This window comes from Schistocerca americana, chromosome 5, assembly GCF_021461395.2.
Source record: "Schistocerca americana isolate TAMUIC-IGC-003095 chromosome 5, iqSchAmer2.1, whole genome shotgun sequence".
NCBI classification, from domain to species: Eukaryota; Metazoa; Arthropoda; class Insecta; order Orthoptera; family Acrididae; genus Schistocerca; species Schistocerca americana.
In genome coordinates this window covers 258432024-258452619 of record NC_060123.1, presented here as the reverse complement: position 1 = coordinate 258452619, position 20596 = coordinate 258432024, and the positions used below count along the sequence as shown (strand labels likewise).

At 41.0% G+C, this 20596-nt stretch overlaps 1 protein-coding gene across 2 annotated transcripts in view; it reads right to left on the bottom strand.

Annotated features, from left to right (window-relative positions):
* LOC124615766 overlaps nucleotides 1–20596 on the bottom strand; it is an 80986-nt gene that overhangs the window by 43587 nt on the left and 16803 nt on the right. For both annotated transcript variants that reach the window (XM_047143862.1, XM_047143863.1), the window contains exons 4-6: nucleotides 17694–17942; nucleotides 16223–16279; nucleotides 242–350 (exon numbers count right to left, since the gene is read on the bottom strand). In XM_047143862.1, coding sequence (XP_046999818.1) covers nucleotides 242–350; nucleotides 16223–16279; nucleotides 17694–17942 — 415 coding nt within the window. The remainder of the gene's footprint in view (nucleotides 1–241; nucleotides 351–16222; nucleotides 16280–17693; nucleotides 17943–20596) is intronic.

Genomic DNA, 20596 nt, shown 5'->3' with positions numbered 1-20596 from the left:
ATGGGGCACGAGTCATGCTTGGGTAACTGAGTTAGTAGAGCACTTGCCCGCAAAAGGCAAAAGTCCTGAGTTCGAGTCTTGGTCCGGCACACAGTTTTAATCTGCCAGGAGGTTTCAATAATAATATTAATAATAATAATAATAATAATAATAATAAACAAAAGCCATAATCCTCAAAAGTTGCAAAAAAGCAACTTATTTTCTACAAAATGTCTTAACCGTTTTTATATTAAATTGTTACCTGTTACACTTTCTATGTGTGCATTCTGCAATATCTTCTGCTGGTGGTGCTTTTTGATGATGACTTCCCTGGGTTGTTTATGATTATAATATAAGGTTCCATTGATAACCTAACAGACACACAAACAAAATCCATTACTACAAGAAACTGACGATTTATATTCGTGATTTCAAATAGTCTAATCTACATACAGTTTTAATGGTAAAAGTAAGTATTTGTCTAAAACATCCCCAAGTTAAACTTCACAGCATATATCAAGCAAAAAACCTATATTCAAAGAAAGATAGGGCTGTTCAAACAGCAATTAGAAATGAAAACTCAATGTCAGCTTTGCAGAACTGAAAGAATTTTCTTATGTTACTGGCAAGCATGAAAAGTAAAACGGCAGGTAGACTGTATCCAGAATGAGATTTTCACTCCGCGGCAGAGTGTGCGCTGATATGAAACTTCCTAGCAGATTAAAACTGTGTGCCGGACCGAGACTCGAACTCGGGACCTTTGCCTTTCGCGGGCAAGTGCTCTACCAACTAAGCTACCCAAGCACGACTCGCGCCCTGTCCTCACAGCATTACTTCTGCCAGTACCTCGTCTCCTACCTTCCAAACTTTACAGAAGCTCTCCTGCGAACCTTGCAGAACTAGCACTCCTGAAAGAAAGGATATTGCAGAGACATGGCTTAGCCACAGCCTTGGGGATGTTTCCAGAATGAGATTTTCACTCTGCAGTGGAGTGTGCACTGATATGAAACTTCCTAGCAGATTAAAACTGTGTGCCGGAGCGAGACTCGAACTCGGGACCTTTGCCTTTCGCAGGCAAGTGCTCTACAAAGTGCTAGTTCTGCAAGGTTCGCAGGAGAGCTTCTGTAAAGTTTGGATGGTTGGAGACAAGGTACTAGCAGAAGTAAAGCTGTGAGGACGGGGCGTGAGTCGTGCTTGGGTAGCTCAGTTGGTAGAGCACTTGCCCGCGAAAGGCAAAGGTCCCGAGTTCTAGTCTCGGTCCGGCACACAGTTTTAATCTGCTAGGAAGTTTTAGGTAGACTGTATATTTGTGTAAGGTAAAAACATTACTTAGGTACTCAGCTGAAGACAGAAAAAGTATAGGAGAATGAATTACAACTGATTCAAAAGCAAGAATGAACTAAGATTTAAGAGAAGTAAATAAACACACACAGCAGAACAAATACATTTATAGTACATGTTGATGCTCATAAATAAACTATATGCACTGCAACTGAAATGCTGATTAAAATAAGTAATTCATGGTTAGGAAAAGCAGTACACAAGTTGAATGTGTTTGATACCTTTATAATTCTACACGACACTGTGACTTGAGAACAACTTAAAAAAGTTATTAGTCACTCCGTGTGCACATCATCTGATGTTCTACATACAAGGACTGAAAATTCCTGTTAGCTACATTGGAAACAGAAGTGTCCTTTGCAAAAATGCAAGAGAAGTAGTTGTGTCTCATAAACAGTATTGATGTTACAGACATGTGTAACTACATTCATTAAAAAATAACAATGCATTCAAATAAATATTTGGCTATCGTTAGAAGATATACATCAGCTATTTAATTTAATTGTGAAATCAACCTCTTTTCTCTAAAGTTGCAGTTTTTCTAATAAATCACAGGGTTACATTTAGCTGATGCATGCATGGTACCGTGTTATAATGCAGTAAACAGATTCAGTTTTTAGATCTCTTTGTCTTTTGTTAATAAATACCTAGCATCGTTCAGTATCTCTGAACGTCCTGTTTTAATGAATGATCTCTGGAATATGATAAACGAATGAATGAACAAGAATCTTAGTCTATCATGGACTACATGGGACCAGTCGTGTATGTAGGAGAACCTCTTGGAAGCTGTGACAGTAGGAGACAGCTATGTCAGACTGAAAGTTTGTACTGCATTATCAAAGTGCTGATATAGTAGTTAAGATACACTGAAGTGACAAAGAAACTGTTATGGGCATGCATATTCAAATACATAGATATGTAAAAAGAAAGAATACAGCGCTGTGGTCGGCAACAGCTATATCAGACAATAAGTGTCTGGTGCAGTTGTTAGATCAGTTACTGCTGCTATAATGGCAGGTTATCAACATTTAAGTGAGTTTGAGTGTGGTGTTATAGTCGGGGCACAAGCAATGGGACACAACACCTCTGAGGTAGCGATGAAGTGGAAATTTTCTTGTACGACCATTTCACGAGTGTAACATGAATGTCAGAAACCTGATAAAACATCAAATCTCCAACATCGCTGCAGCCGGAAAACAATCCTGTAAGAACGGGACCAATGACAACTGAAGAGAATCATTAATATGACAGAAGCGCAGCCCTTCTGGAAATTCCTGCAGATCTCAATGCTGGGCCATCAACAAGCATCAGCGGGCAAACCATTTAACGAAACATCATCAATATGGGCTTTTGGAGCCAAAGGCCCACTCATGTACCCTTCATGACTGCATGACACATCTACATCTACATACATACTCCGCATTCCACCATACGGTGCATGGCGGAGGGTACCTCATACCACAACTAGCATTTTCTCTCTCTGTTCCACTCCCAAACAGAACGAGGGAAAAATGACTGCCTATATGCCTCTGTATGAGCCCTAATCTCTCTTATCTTATCTTTGTAGTCTTTCCACAGAATATAAGTCGGCGGCAGTAAAATTGTACTGCAGTCAGCCTCAAATGCTGGTTCTCTAAATTTCCTGAGTAGTGATTCACGAAAAGAATGCCTCCTTTCCTCTAGAGACTCCAATCGAAGTTCCTGAAGCCTTTCCGTAGCATTCGCATGATGATCAAACCTACCAGTAACAAATCTAGCAGCCCGCCTCGGAATTGCTTCTATGTCCTCCCTCAATCCGACCTGACAGGGATCCCAAAAACTCGAGCAGTACTCAAGAATAGGTCATATTAGTGTTTTATAAGCGGTCTTCTTTACAAATGAACCACATCTTCCCAAAATTCTACCAATGAACTGAAGACGACTATCCACCTTCCCCACAACTGCCATTACATGCTTGTCCCACTTCATATCGCTCTGCAATGTTACGCCCAAATATTTAATCGACGTGACTGTGTCAAGCACTACACTACTAATGGAGTATTCAAACATTACGGGATTCTTTTTCCTATTCATCTGCATTAATTTACATTTATCTATATTTAGAGTTAGCTGCCATTCTTTACACCAATCACAAATCCTGTCCAAGTCATCTTGTATCCTCCTACAGTCACTCAACGACGACACCTTCCCATACACCACAGCATCATCAGAAAACAGCTGCACATTGCTATTCACCCTATCCAAAAGATCTTTTATGTAGATAGAAAACAACAGCGGACCTACCACACTTCCCTGGGGCACTCCAGATGATACCCTCACCTCCGATGAACACTCACCATCGAGGACAACGTACTGGGCTCTATTACTTAAGAAGTCTTTGAGCCAGTCACATATTTGGGAACCAATCCCATATGCTCGTACCTTAGTTAGGAGTCTGCAGTGGGGCACCAAGTCAAACGCTTTCTGGAAGTCAAGGAATATGGCATCCGTCTGATACCCTTCATCCATGGTTCGCAAGATATCATGTGAAAAAAGGGCGAGTTGCGTTTTGCAGGAGCAATGCTTTATAAAGCCGTGCTGATGCATGGACAGCAACTTCTCTGTCTCAAGGAAATTCATTATATTCGAACTGAGAATATGTTCAAGAATCCTGCAACAAACCGATGTTAAGAATATTGGTCTGTAATTTTGAGAATCCGTCCTTCTACCCTTCTTATATACAGGCGTCACCTACGCTTTTTTCCAGTCACTCGGGACTTCACGTTGGGCAAGAGATTCGCGATAAATGCAAGCTAGGTAAGGAGCCAAGGCAGTAGCGTACTCTCTGTAAAACCGAATTGTAATCCCATCAGGACCTGGCGATTTATTTATTTTCAAACCATTCAGCTGCTTCACACCCCAGGGATGTCTATCACTATGTCCTCCACACGGGAATCTGTACAAGACTAAAACGGAGATATATTTGTACAGTCCTCCTGCGTGAAAGATTTCTCAAATGCTAAATTTAAAATTTCAGCTTTCGTTTTGCTGTCTTCCGTTGCCAGGCCAGACTGATTAGCGAGTGACAGGATGGAAGCCTTCAACCCGCTTACTGATTTTACGTAAGACCAGAATTTCCTTGGGTTTTCAGCAAGATCTTTTACTAAGGTATGATGGTGGTAGTGGTTGTAAGCTTCGCGCATCTCTCTTTTTACAGCAGCACAAATCTCTACTAACTTTTGCCTGTACTCATTCTCCCGATCTTTCTTGTACCGCGAGTGCAACTGTCTTTGCTTCCTGAGCATTCTCCATATTGCGCTGTTAAACCATGGTGGGTCTTTTCCGTCCGTAACCCACTTTTTCAGCACATACTTCTCCAACGCGTGATTTACAATGTGTTTAAAATTTGCCCTTAATTCTTCCACACTCATCGTACCGGAAGTAAATGAAGTCGATTCATTTACTAAGTGAGATGCTAACAACTGCTTATCTGCTCTTTCTAGTAAGAATACTCTCCTAGCTTTCTTGACCGACTTTTTAACTTTCGTAACCATAGTTGCAATGACAACATCATGATCACTAATCCCTGTCTCAACACTGACACTGTCGATGGGGTCTGGTTTGTTCGTGGCTACCAGATCTAAAATATTTCCATTAAGCGTTGGCTGTCGATTTAGCTGCTCAAGACAGTTTTCGGTTAATGTGTTCAAAAGTAATTCACACGACAGCTTGTCTGTACTACCTGTAATGAATCCATAGACATCCCAGTCTATACTAGGTTGAAGTCGCCTCCGACTAATATAGCATGATCCGGGTACTTATGCGATACAGAGTGTAGACTACTTTCGAATGATTCTAGGACTGTCACGGTGGAACCTGATGGCCGGTAATAACACGCAACAATTAACTTTATTTCTCCTAGCCCTGTTAAATGCGTCCAGATAACTTCACAATCACACTCTATTTGGACCTCAGAAGACACAATATTTTTGTCAACTGCAATGAAGACACCACCTCCTACGGTGTCTAATCTGTCTTTCTGATACATGTTCCAACCCTCACTAAATATTTCAGAACTTCCTATCTCATGGTTCAGCCAGGTCTCAGTCCTGAGAATAATTTGCGTGCCACACGCTTTCTGGAGGGCAGGAAATTCAGGAACTTTATTCCGAACACTCTGAAAATTTACTGCTAATATCTTGATAGCTGAAGTGTCTTTACACTGAGCGTGTCCTGATTTCCCTGCCTGCACGTCGACTGGTGAGTGTTCATCAGGACACCTCGCACTACTGCCTAGCCTAAAAAAACCCAATGTGCACGCTGCACAAAGCTTTACGCATATCTGGGCCCATCAACACCGCCATTGGACTGTTGATGACTGGAAATATGTTGCCTGGTCTGATGAGTATCATTTCAAATTGTACGGGTATGGAGACAACCTCATGAATCCATGGACCTTGCACTTCAGCAGGGGACTGTTCAAGCTGGTGGAGGCTCTGTAATGGTGTGGAGCATGTGCAATTGGAGTGATATGGGAGCCCTGATATGCCTAGATATGACTCTGATAGGTTACACACACATAAGCATCCTGTCTGATCATCTGCATCCATTCAGTCTCTGTACATCCATCTTCTCAGAGATGGTTGCAGGACTCAGCTGTACAATACGGAATGTCAAATTAAACACCTTTCAGCCATCTAGTTTCCAAACTTATTTTATTTCGCTACCAGTTTCAGTAATTTACTATGCCATATTCAGGCCCCTGACCAGTGTATAGGAAGATATCATCTCGATTCTGATCAAAACAGGAACCAGCAATACTGCTATTAGTAGATTTCTGCTTGCTCTAGTGATACTTTTAAGTATCACTACAGCAAGACAGAATTGCTGGCCCCTGTTTTGATCAGAACCGAGGTGGAATCTTCCTACTCGTCAGTCAGGGGCCCGAAGATGGTGTAGCAAATCGCTGAAGCTGGTAGGCAAATAAAATAAGTTTGGAAACTACACGGCTGAAAGGTGTTTAATTTGACATCCTGTGTCCATTCATGTCCATTGTGCATTTCGATAGACTTGGGCAATTCCAGCAGGAGAATGCCACATCCTACACTTTCAGAATTGTTACAGACTGGCTCCCGGAACGCTCTTCTGAGATTAAACACTTCCGCTGGCCACTAATCTCCCAGACATGAATATTATTGAGCATATCTGGGATGCCTTTGAAAGTGCAGTTCAGAAGAGATCTCCACCCCCTTGCACTCAACAGATTTATGGGCAGCCCTGCAGGTTTCACGGTGTCCATTCAGCAGGTGTAGCTATGGGCAGCCCACTGTCCCCTGTGGTTGCCAACATGTTTATGGAGAGTTTTGAGGAGAGGGCATTGGAGACAGCCACATTTAAACCCACATGATTCTTTAGGTATGTGGATGACACCTTCGTGATCTGGCCACATGGGATGGACAGGCTCAATGAGTTTCTTGAACATCTTAACTCATGCCACCCTAATATCGAGTTCACCATGGAACTGGAGAAGAATGGCCAGCTGCCATTTCTGGATGTACTAGTCCAGAGGAAAGCAGATGGATCAATTGGCCACAGTGTGTACCGAAAACCAACACACACTGATTTATATCTGCAGGCCAGCAGCTGTCACCACCCTGCACAGAAGAATGGGGTTCTGAAGACTTTGATCCACAGAGCACGTGCCCTGTCAGACCAAGAGAATCTACCTATAGAGATAGAACGTCTCAAAACAGTTTTCGCCAAGGATGGATACACGGACAGACAAATTGAGAGGGTACTCCAACCAGCCACTATACCACAGGTTCCTGAAGAAGACCAAGATGAAGCAAAGAAGGTGGCATATCTGCCCTATGCTGGCTCTATTTCTGCCAGAATCAGTAGGATCCTCTGTAAACACAATATCAAGTGCGTTTTCTGTCCATCCAACAAGATCGGGGGACTGCTGGGGAGTGTCAAAGACGACCTGGGGTTACGAAAACCAGGGATTTACAATATACCTTGTCAATGTGGCATGTCCTACATTGGCCAGGCGACAAGAACTGTGGAGATCAGGTGCAAAGAACATCAGAGGCACATTAGATTAAGACAGGTGACAAAGTCAGTCACTGCTGAACACTGTCTAGAACTAGATCATGCCATGAAGTATGAGGATACCAAGATTATAGCACAAACACCCAGATTTTGGGACAGTGTTATAAGAGAGTCGATAGAAATTAAAATGTCTGACGATCTTATGAACCGTGACACAGGGTACCAGCTAAGCAGAGCCTGGGATCCAGCTCTGGAATTGTTAAAGGAGCAACGGGACCAGCTGCAACACTACACAAACAGAAGAACCAGAGACATGGAGATGGAAAACGAGCCCCTGACGGACTGCCAGGCACACCAGACTGAAGATGGAACACCCAGAAGTGGGACTGGTGGGCGCGGACCGCAGAGGGAACATCCAGAGCCGCAGCGGACGAAAAACGGAGCGGCAACGCTCCAACAGGTCGTGGTGAGCAGGCGCGGACCGCAGGGGAAACGCCTGGTACCCCAGACGACCATAGATGAAACCCCCAGGAGCAGGTTTGGTGGGTGCAGACCGCAGAGGGAACACCTTGAACCGTAGAACCGCAGCGGATGGAAAACGGAGCAGCAATGCTCCATCAGGTCGCAGGGAATGGGCGCGGAGTACAGAGGAAGCGCCTGCAGCCGTTGGTGGAGGGGGAAGGCCATAGGCATAAATACTGGACCAGGTCCACTCAAGGAGCAGTCTCAGGTCGCACCTGATGAAGGTTACGAGCTACGTGACCAAAATATCGTGCAAGTACGATGCTGATATCCGGCAGAACACCCGACAACCCAAGATGTCAATATTCTTATAGTTTCCTTCTAATTTCTTTACAGTACCAGCAGGCAGAGGACCAAATTTAGTGGCAAGCTCCTGTATACATAAAAATACATGAGGTAACAGTCTCCCTGAAACAGTGCTGTGCTGTATAAGAGTGGGTAGTTTTGGAGAGATTGAGGTTTTTCACCAAAATGGTCATTACACCCCAGCAATCCAGTAACCCATTATATGCTGGCATCCAGTCTAGTCAGTGTTAATTATGTAAGCAACATTGGAATTTGACATTAAGTGTCTTCTTGTACACAATACGTATCTCTGCTTCCAACACTTCTCCAAAGCCATAACATCACATTCGCTGATGAATTTGATGATTTTTTGTCGTCTTACTAAATGTTTACATTTCAAGCTTTCTACCCAGGCACCAACAGCAATAAATTGGTGATGAGACTTTGGTCCACTATCACCACTTTGGTCCACTATCACCAACCAGAAACAAAAAAGTCAATCAAGGAACGGTGCCACAGCTCATTGCTAAAATAAACGTTCAACTGTCTGCTGGAAATGTAATGGTCATTCTCTTCAACTGTATGAGTGGTGTAGGAAGTTTAAAAGCAGTGTAACTTCTGTAGTGGATGACCCAAGACCGGGGCAGGATCACCACGTAGTGACAGATGGTCCACTATCACCACTTTGGTCCACTATCACCAACCAGAAACAAAAAGGTCAATCAAGGAACGGTGCCACAGCTCATTGCTAAAATAAACGCTCAACTGTCTGCTGGAAATGTAATGGTCATTCTCTTCAAGTGTATGAGTGGTGTAGGAAGTTTAAAAGCAGTGTAACTTCTGTAGTGGATGACCCAAGACCGGGGCAGGATCACCACGTAGTGACAGATGAGAACATTGTATTACTAGAGGACCTGGTAAAGGAGAACAAATGCATAACTCTTAATGACATTGTCAAAAGTTTGAAGATAAGTACTGGTTCAGTGCAGAATATTGATCACAATGTACTGCACTTCAAAAAAGTGTCTGCAAGATGGGTGCCACATCAACTGACTGTCAAATCGAAAGGCATTGACGCCTGTGAAAAACTTTTGCCTCGTTTGCTTGTGGGCTAACTACCACCAACCAGAAACAAAAAGGTCAAGCAGAGAATGGTGCCACAGCTCATTGTCAAAACAAAAAAATAGTGCACAGTCTGCTGAAAAAATCATCCTGATTCTCTTCAGGGATGCAAATGGCGTAACTTTGGTGCGCTACAAAGATAGGGGTTTGACACTAATCAGTACTTCTTATTCAGACATGCTGAAAAAACAGCTTCATCCTGCAATGAGGAGTAAACAGTGGGGTCTTCTTATTTCAGGAATATTGCTGTAGCATGACAACACCTGACTGCATACAGCCTGTAAGACAGTTTTGATTATTCAGAAAAGTAATATGAATGTCTGGTACATCGTCCTCATTCACCAGACCTTCCTCCCAGTGACTTTATCTGTTCGGTGCTGGCAAAGAAGCAATGGGAGGCAGGAGATGAAGAGGTGAAAACCCTGGTGCATGACTAAAAGAATTCTTTCATTGTGGTATCTACACACTTCGGAAGTGGTGAAATACGGACATACTATGACACGTAGGTTTCTTGTTCACTGTTACAATTAAAAATATTATACCACTTTTAAGTTTTTCATTTGAATCACGCTCATATATTATCTTTTACAAAACTTTTGAGAAGGATGTTATACTGTAATGGATTACTTAGTATCTGTCCTACCACCTTTCTTAATAGGATGGTCTATCAATGGAGTACTTAGCCTGGAAAGATACTTCGTAAAATATATGCACGACTGAGTTAGTAGTTACCTCAGAACAACAACCTTTCAAAATTTTGCTTGAAATATAATCATGAGAAGTTCACTTGTAAGAGTGATATCCCTGCAAGAAACTGGAGTGATCTGAAATTGACTGAATGCTTGTGGAACTGATTGCCATATATACTGGAATGCTTTCTTTGGCTGACAGTTGATAGTGGTCTATGCTAAGTCACATAAAGGCTTTGATTGAGCTAAGTAGTATAAGAGCAAGAACAGAGGTTTTTTCATTCAAAAATGCTATTTTATGTACAGTAATACAGGAGTAATTGTCATAGCTATCAGTCTATTTAGAGTTGCACTGATCATAATTTGATGTCAGCACTTTACACAAGAAACCAGAATGGGCTGCTTCTGTTCATTCCCCATCCTTGAAGGCTCTTCTTTGTGATGAGATTTGTAAGGACAGTGTGTGACTGAGAAAGAATGAGTTAATTCATAAGGAAGAGAGCATACACAATATTCTGTTGAGTGACATGTATAAATAGCCGCATTATATAATCCACATTGAATGCTTAGACATTATGCTGTAACAAGTTCAAGTTCAGAAAAGGTACAACATTCTAAAGTTGCTCATACATGCCTTTAATTACTTCACTGTTGTTGAAAACCATTGTCTGCACTTGTGTTAATGACCTGGAACTGTGATTAGTGTCTGAAATTTTGAGTAAACCTAGTTTCTGAAATAATTATGGATAGTGACACACCATTTATCAATTAGAAGACAGATGCAAAGCAGACAAAATGTGTTGCACTGTTTAGCATGTATATAACTAACTAATGACTTCAATTCACACTATTTGTTTCCTTTTTCTATAATGTACATCTAAAAGTTAAAAGAATGAACATGGTGGATAATAGCATGGTCATAAAAAAAATACACATCAAGATATGCACATCAGAGGAGGTAAGCTGAGGAAGAGAATTGTTGTATGAGTCACAAATTTATAAACTATGTGAAGTTTTCACTATACCTCTCGCAAATTAGATGAGATTTTAGTTCTCATGGAACTGTGATTTTAGTACACACAGAGACATGCCACAAATGGTAAGAAAAGTGTAAGGTTATAACATAATCAACAGGCTGCTTATTGCTCTTTCCCTTCCATCCACATCTAGTCCATCCAATACTTTCTTCCTCTCTATCTATTTCTGTTGCTCCCTCAATTCAGTCTGGTGGAGGACACATAATGTCATAATATTACTGACAATGAAATTTTAAAACCGTTAATGGATGACTGGAGTTTCCATATTAAAATTAATTAAATTCTGTTGCATCTCATCATAATCTTAAAAAGGAAAATGAGAGCACAGTATAACTCAAAACAGTACAGTTAAAAATGCTGGAGTGGTGTTATTGCAAGGCACTATTTTGAATCATATGACTGTTGTTGATGAGTTTACTTGTCATACTGCCTGCCAGCCACCAGTTTTCCCCTGAACACTGCTGACAGGTTAAGTCGCACCCATTTGCTGACCCCTGAGCGCTATATGAGTGCTGATGACGAGATAACTCACACAGTGGACCTCCCGCCCTATGCCTCAGTAGCTTTTCGCTTTTCTGGACGATAGCTTGTTGTCCAATTCTTTGTCTGTTGGGAGCCTAGGCTTTACAACACAGTTCACTGTTCAGTGGAATTTACTTCAGTGTTCTTTGGATCCTGCATTTTACAAATAAAATGGCAAGATGTCATGGGTGCATTGAGGAAGAAATCATGGAGAGTCTTATGAGGAGCGACAATGAGGATGAACTACTTGATCTTGAGGAAATTGATAGCTCTTCCACAGAATCAGAAAACTGTAGTCATAAACAGTCCAAGTCAACAGGGGTGTCAATGTAGTCTCGTTTTTCAACAAGAGATGTTGGCTGATCTCAATCTGAAGAAAGTGATAGTGAAATGCCTATGAAGAAATCACGTCTTAAGAGATAAATTTGACTGGAAAGAAAATGATTTTCAGCCAGTTGATCACACACATTTGATGATACATTATCGGGACATGTGTAAAATAGAGTATGAGCCAAGAATTCTGTCAGTTTTCATGTTATTTTTTATGGGAGTCTCACCTAACTCTGCCACCTCAAATATCTCTGGAACAACAATAGATATTCACAAACGGTTTTCACAAGCATGAATGTACAGCAGGGACTTAGGAAACCAAATACTGTGCAAAATTTTAAAATGTAAACACATACGATTTTCAACATAAATTTGAGTATTTTTAAATGGACACGCCCTATTATTTCATATGCAATCAATAGCATAAAAAAATCACAAAAATAATGATGTTGGTTGCATCGCAATATGTCAATTACATCCCAAGAAATTATGAAGCTAAGTTGATGCTTGAAATAAATGGAGCGCACAGCTAATGCAAGTCCTGAGACTCAAGTGTGCACCTCACGCTGCCGGTAATTGTGACATGATTGATGTACTACATCAGTGGAGTGTTAATGTACGGTGTGGTATTGTATGACAACACATCATTGGCCTGTATTTCACTGATGGCACTCCAAAAGGGCGATAGTTTAGCCCCTTTTTGAGCTGTACCTTACTTGAACTGGTCCACCTGTGTGTGTCAAATAATGCGGTATCAGAATGATGGATGTCCTGCGTATAACGTTTATTGTTGCGAAATGACAGCTAGAGGTACAATTAGTGGTAACACACTTGGTTTCACATTTCTAAACATCATACGTTCTGAAATATGTGGCTACCGCAACCGCGTCACAGTTTATGACGTAATGCATCGCATGCAGTACTGTGCTCAGAGCAGGGGTTGCCTGTATCCTGCCATAAACATACCAGTATCACCACAGCACACGGTACACCTTCAGTGTACAAGTGTCTCCTAATCTGGTCTGCTGAACTGCTCTCATACTGTAACATAATTCACATACGTTGCCACATTAAAACCTGTTTCCTTGTGGCTTGTTACAATTGCCTTCATCTAGTCGATATGCCAGCCTTCAGTAATGAAGAAAAACTAGATATTGTTTTAATTTATGACGAATGTTACAGAAATGCAACCACAGCTTTGACAATGTATGCTGAACGCTACCCAGATCGGCGGTGTCCGTCAAGTTGAACCACTGGCAACATCTGTAAGACACTCACGGAAACAGGAAGCTGGGCTCCCACAAAATGTCGACGTACAATGCCAGCGACTGGCAATGGAAATGAAATTGCTGTTCTGGCTGCCATAGCACACAATCCTCAGGTGGGTGTACGAGAAATTGCACGAGGTGTAGGAATAAGCCACAGTAGTGCATGCAGAATCTTGCATGGGCATCAGTTTCATCTGTTCCATATCTCACTGCACCAAGAACTGTATGGGAATGCTTTGAATCCTGAATTCATTCTGTCATTTTGCACTTTAGCAGATGCAAGGTAATCCAGTATTCCTAAGCAATATGTTGTTTACGGATGAGGCTTCATTTACAAATAATGTGAATCTGCGGAACATGCACTACTGGTTCGTGCAGAACCCCCATTGGATTCGCCAAGTTGCTCATCAATGACAGTGGAGTGTCAATGTTTGGTGTGGTATCATTGCTAACTGTATTGTAGATCCCTATTTTTACCATGGAACATTGAATGGACAGCGAATGCGTCATTTCTTCAACACACACAAGCGCTCCTCATGAAGGATCTACGATTGGAAACTCGTCTATCGATGTGGTTCTAACACGATGGGTGTTCCGCACACAATGCAAAAGTTGCCAGAGACGTTCCAAATAGGTGCATGGGGCAGGGAGGCCAGCATGGCCCCCCCAGCTTGACGCCATTGGACTCCTTTCCGTGGGGTGCAGTGAGAGACAGAGTGTATCAAGAACCCTCAACGACAGTAGAGAATATGCAACATCGTATTACTGCAGCATGTGCAGAAATATCTGTAGAAACTCTACAATCTGTGCAACACTCTCTCGTTACCCATCTGTAAACGTGTATTGAAGCAAATGAAGGGCACTTTGAGCATATGTTGACATGACACACTTTCATTGGCCATGATGTGGGTGTATTTTTTTATGCTGGATGTAATGAACAACAATACAGTTTCTGTGTGTGACAGGGTACTAGTAAATGTGTTTAGCAAAGTGAATTCAAGTGTGTCATCTCTAATTGTAGCTCTAGTTGTCTTTTTGCTAGAATAAACAAACATTTACAATTTAAAAAATGTAACTTTGCATTGGACGTGTTACTTGTTTATTTTTGTGGATTGTGCATACCTTCCCATTGTGAGAGCCCCTGACACAGGCAACGTAAGGTGCACACTTGAGTCTCAGGACGTGCGTTAGCTGTGCGTTTCATTTATTTCAAGCATCAACTTCACTTTGCAATTTCTTGGGATGTAACTGACGTATTGCGATGCAACCAATGCCATTATTTTTGTGATTTTTCATGCTATTGATTGCATACAAAATAATAGGGGGTGTAAATTCAAAAATACACAGTTTTGTGTTGAAAATAGCGTTTGTTTACATTTTAAAATTTCGCACAGTATTTGGTTTCCTAAGCCCCTGCCATATGTTCATGCTGGTGAAAGAATATCTATTGTTGTTCCAGAGATATCTGAGGTGGCAGAGTTAAGTGAGACACCCTGTATAGCCAACAAAACAAATCGGTTTTATTTATTCACCAAGGAGAAACTCCAGAATCATTGCATTCTGGAACATCAGCGTGGAAAGATACTGGATATGAAGAAATGTATTGTTTCATAGCTGTTTGTCTCCTCATGTGTCGCGTGAAAAAACTGATAATTAGCTAATCCTGAACCAGAGATGTTCTCCTAAATACTCCAATTTTTAGTGAACTGATGTCAAAAGACAGCTTTTTGTTCTTATGAGAATGTTACATTTCAGTAACAGCTCTGCCAATACTGGAGGAGACAGATTGTTAAAAATTAGGAATATTGTCAATAAAGTTTGTACATCTTTCCATTGTGCATTTAATCCACATCAGAAACTCTGCATTGATGAAAGTTTGTTATTATTCAAAGGATGCTTATCTTGCCGACAATTCATTCCATCAAAACAGAGTAGACTCAGAATAAAAACATTTGTGTTATGTGACTGTAAGACTGGCTATGTCTTAGATTTCATTATTTATACAGGGGCATCAACAGAGAATGAGTTCCACAATTTGGGGAAAAGTGGTAACATAGTGGCTACACTATATAGCCCTGTTTAGAACGTGAACATGTCTTCTACCTCAATAATTGGTACTCAAGCCCAGATTTATTTTCCTGGCTTCACAATCATGGGACAAATGCAGGCAGTACTTTCTGTAAGAACAGGCAACTTGCCAAAATTGCAGAAAAAACTGAAACAAGGAGATATTCAATTTATGTGCACTACTACAATGCTTGCTATAAAGTGGTGACAAAAGGAAGTGTGGATGTTGCCCACTAGTAGCACCACAGAAAGGGTTGATACGCAAAAGAGAAATACTGGAGAGAAAATTAAGAAACCACAAAACATGGTAAACTATGACTCAAATATGGGAGCAGATGACGGTAATGATATGCTGCTTAGCTCTGTCAGATGTATATGAAAAACAATGAAGTGCTATAAGAAGTTCTTTTTTCACATTCTTGATCTGTTTGTTTTAAACACTCATGTCCTACACAGGTCACTAACACATCATGAAATGTCGACAGCAGTGTTTAACCTGTCGCTGGTAAGGGAACTTACACAAATTTACGCATAAGAGTACTGAAAGGCTGACAGCGGAAGGCGTTCTGATAATAATCCTCTACGGTTTGTCGGAAGGCATTTGCTGGAAACAGAAAGTGCATCAAAAAATCATGTACGAATATAAAACATGCATGGTACCATTGTGTGTCGTACCTTGTTTTGAAAATTACCACACAAAAAACAAATTACTAGTCACAGTACAGAACAAATACAACAATGCTATCAGAAAAAAATCTTTGAAAATGAAAAAAAAAGTAAAAAAACAAGATAAAATATATTTTTAACTTCACCAGTGCTGGTTCAAATCCCGATCAAAAAGAAGGATGGAAAATATCTTCACAAAGTGTAAAAGGAACTCCTAAATTTACAAAAAGAGAGATATTTCACAGCTTTCAAATGTTGGAATATCTGTTGAGTACTTATGTGCAATGATTAAAGTGTGGCACAAGTATTTGTGGCAGACAGTCAGTCATTTCCGGTGATTCCAAATTATAACAGCACTGATTACCATCTGCAATGGACAGCTGCATCTCTGTGCCTGGATGGAACACTTTACACAGTGTACCTATAACAGGTAAAGAATCTGACTCAGATGACGAACAACTCAGTTTGTTGTATTCTCAGAAATAAATAGTATGCCATGTGAAATTTCCAAACACATCACAAAATTAATTTAATGAAGTGAAGTATAATTGTTCCTGCCATTGTTCACAGTAAATTCTGATGTTGCAGTGCGATATAAATGAAGATCTGTATGCTGCTTTCTCCTATAAATGACACAATACGACATTTCGAACAACAAAAACAATGTACTGTGATCTGTGGCTTATTTTATTCGTTCTTGAGTTAGTACAGTGAGGAACCCATAGAGAAATTCAGATGTTATAAATGGTTATGCAAGAAAGAACAATAAACTATTGAGGTAAATCTAATGAATCACGTCGCTTTCAGCATAAGCTACAAAAATCATGTAAAAAAACTACAAGCAAGATATAATTCTTAGTGATGGAAAACAGTTTTAACAATTTAGTTAGATTCCACAGTAATTCATCTGAGAAAACTCTGTAGTGAGAACATTTATTCTGTATCAGCCTTGAGAGGGCACAGTGCTTCACCTGGAGTCCCAGTCGCTCCAGAAATATTCAGCACAAGACGGGTGAGGCAGAGCAGGCCGCCCTGGCCCTAGCGCCAGCTCAAGGAACAGGCACTTAGAGCCAGGTAGCCGGATTACACTGTGGGCCACAGCGCCTCAGTGTGCCAAGAAGATAGTGCGCCTCCAGCAGTCAAAGGGTAAATTTATTATTTTTCCATCAGCTATTGTTGTAATTTTTAGAGAACAGCTACCTACGTGACATGGTTACCATGTCCACTGATGGAAGAGTTGAAACCAAGCAATGTGGCACAATGCTTACAACACTGGACTTGCATTCAGGAGGACATGGTCAAAATTACTGGCCAACCAAAAAGATTTACGCTTTCCATGACTTCCATAAATAGCTCCAAACAAATGTTTGGATGGTTCCTTTGTAAAGGACATGCCCAACTTCCTTCCCCACCCCCAGCTTCAAGCTGCATCTCTAAATGACCTCATAGTCAATGGGATGTCAAAGTCTAAATCTTCCTTCCGCATGAGTTAAAACTACCATAATATACAATACCAATCACACATTTACAATACACCATACTCATGAATGGTGTGATACTGGAGGGAATAGAATGTGATGGATGTTCCCACATACCACAGCCACCTCATAAAGTTTGACATACTAGCATCAAATGTCAAAGTACACTACAACTTACAAGGCAGAAATAATTCTTAAAACCTATGAGAGCTTTGCTTCAGTAACTACAATCATAACACCTAACTTAGAAGCACTAACATTACTCAAAAGTTATTAAGGTTTTGATTTACAACTGAACTGACTAGAACTTATAAAGATCCAACATGCATGCAGCTCAGGAATACAGTCCTTACTCACACAATAATTCCTAGCTCTCTTCTTCAGTGCTGTGTAGTAGCTCTCAGAATAGTCTTCTGGGTAGGTATCACTCACAATACAATTGTAAATATGTGAATAATAGACTTCACTAGCATCATCATTTTTTGCTGTTATATCAGCAGGCCGAGAATTACTGTTACTGCAGGAAGCATCTGTAGTCTCTCTCAGATTAGATTCCACATTATCACTAGCAGAGACTACATATTCCACTGTTTCTGAATTTGTGTCCTAGAACAGAAGTAATAGTATTAACTGTGATTTTCAAGTGAAATTACTTCCACCCATATGTCACCAACAATACAAACACAGGGGGGGAAAAAATAAAAAATGAAATAAAGGCTATCAGAAATGGTTGGTAGTTGATGGAAGTTTTCACTGTGTGAACACTTCTTTTTTCTTTCAAAGTAGCCACAATTAGCATTATAGGCTAGATGAACAGTGCAGCTTATAAGCATTTGATCTTAACACTCTTTATTTGCTTCTTAATATTACATGCCCACTGCAAACACAGAGGTTGATGAAATGGGTAAGATGCTTTCGATGGACAGAAAACTTGAGATGAGTGATAAGAAGCCTGATGCCTGCCAAACAATCATCACTGTTCCATTCAATCTCTGTGATGATAACTTTTTTATTGCGTAGTAAGGTAAAACATCAGTTTTTGGAACATGGATGGACCCACGCAGTGTTGAAACATACAGGTACATGGAAATTGATGCTAGTGATAAAGAGGTCTTTGTTCAGCAAAAGACCAAGAAGCAGTAATTCTGTGGCACAGATGTTTCCTACTCTTTTTTTTTTTTTTTCCGATTAAATTCTTCTGGTTGTGTGACCAAATATTAAGTCATAAGACTACCAACATCTTGTCTAATATTGCATGCAGCCTCTGTAAGGCTCACCCTGATGCAGTAGGCAAGAAATCAGTAGTTTCATCACATAGAATGCTGTCACATAACCAGAAGAATTTTATTGAAGTTGCCTTTGACAATGAAAGTTTACTCTTTTACATTCTTATTCCTTTTTTGCTAATGGCACTTCCCAACAACTGATTCTCTTTTCCCACTATAGCAATAGATCATCATGGTATAAGAGTTTATCTGCCTGATGCACTTTGGCAAGAACAACATTTAGATAGCTGTAGAAACAGTTCTTACAATCCTCATCATCCTGTAAGATGGGGGCCAGGCGGGGCTGGGGGGTGCTAGAAATTCACTGCCTCTTTTCCTACCTCTCACTGGTCACATGAAAATATCATCCCACTGGCTTGGTGAAACTCATGCATTGTCAATCTTCCAGCAGTAGACGGCCACGACTAGCAGTGCCCCTTATCTAGACTTTAGCCAAATGAATGTCATAAATTTGTATACGGAGAAGGTAAGCAAAGTTTCATGAGCCATTAATAGACTGTATCAGGCGCAACGTGGTGTTCATTCATCATACTGGCCTTCGCTGCAAAATGAAGACTTCAGATGTGGCATTCTCTTCTGTGTAACTATTGCAAAGCATGACATAACTTGTACTGCCCTCAATGAACTTTCCTTTATTTAGGAACCTGGTTTTAATCAGAGCAATAACCAACATTAATGTGTGCTAGCCAGTAATATTCTTACATTTTATGTTCCAAATTCATGCTAATTTAATTATTTCATTTTATGATTACTAAGAGTGATGACCATGTGGGTGCAGATGTCCAACTGGACTTAAAATGTGGCATTTAACTGACATTTCCTAGAACCATCCAAGTGTGAGGTGGCCACCAGCATTCTGAACAGAGCTGCCTGGACACCAAACCAAATCTGAGTCACAGGAAGGACATTATCATACATCCGCCACCAGCATGCACTTTCAAACTAGAGACTTCCAGTTTCCCCTAAAATCAGTTTCCCTCATCTTTATCCATTATCCTTACCCACCACCAATGGACTGGACAAATACAGAAAGAGTAATTGATGAAAAAAAAGAAAGGAGCATTAGCAAAAAATGCCACTGGCTTGATTCTGTTTAAGGCAGTTTTCAACTTGCCAAGAAATTACCAAGACATTTGATCAGTTGACCACAGTTCGTACACAAGCTGTCAGAGTTAAACACCTAATAATATAAAATGTAATAATATGAGAAGTAAGTGAGGTATTTATTTGCAGTAGTAGTAGTAGTAGTAGTAGTAGTAGTAGAGGGGTTTTGGGGGCACACGACAGCAAGGTCTTCAGCGCCCGATCAGTAACATAGTGAGACGGGTGTCAAGAAAAACACTCAGAACAGTTACAGAAAACGGAACATAAAACACGGGGAAAAATCATTGAAAAATATGTGCTCACCCACACCGAAGCGTGGGATGAAGCAGGGCGTCAGCAGTAAAACATGGACAACACAGGAAGAAAATGGTAGAGGGAGCTATAACAATGTAGCAGATGGAAGTGACTGGCTGACCACAAGGAAAAAAGGGAGGAGTCAGCCACTCTGCAATACACTAAAACCTCCAGCCTAAAAGTTTAGGCCAGAGTCCAGACACATCACAAAACTTAAAAACCCTAGACACACACGTCTCATCGTCAGCTAAAACACAAGGCAGATCCCCATCAACTTGTGCTTCTGCCCTTGCATCACGGTATAAAATGCAGTCGGTTAAAATGTGCCGGACAGAGATGTGCACACCACAAGCATCACAAAACGGAGGATCCTCCCGCCGTAATAAATAGCTATGCGTCACAGGACAGTGCCCAATCCTCAGACATGTGAGGGCCACCTCTTCCCGCCTGAGCCACCGGCAGGAGGAACGCCACGGCCGAGTGGTTGACTTTACCGACCGCAGTTTATTGGCCGTCACCGCCAGCCATTCGTCCTCCCACAACTCCATGCACTTCCTGTGGAGTGCAGCGATGACT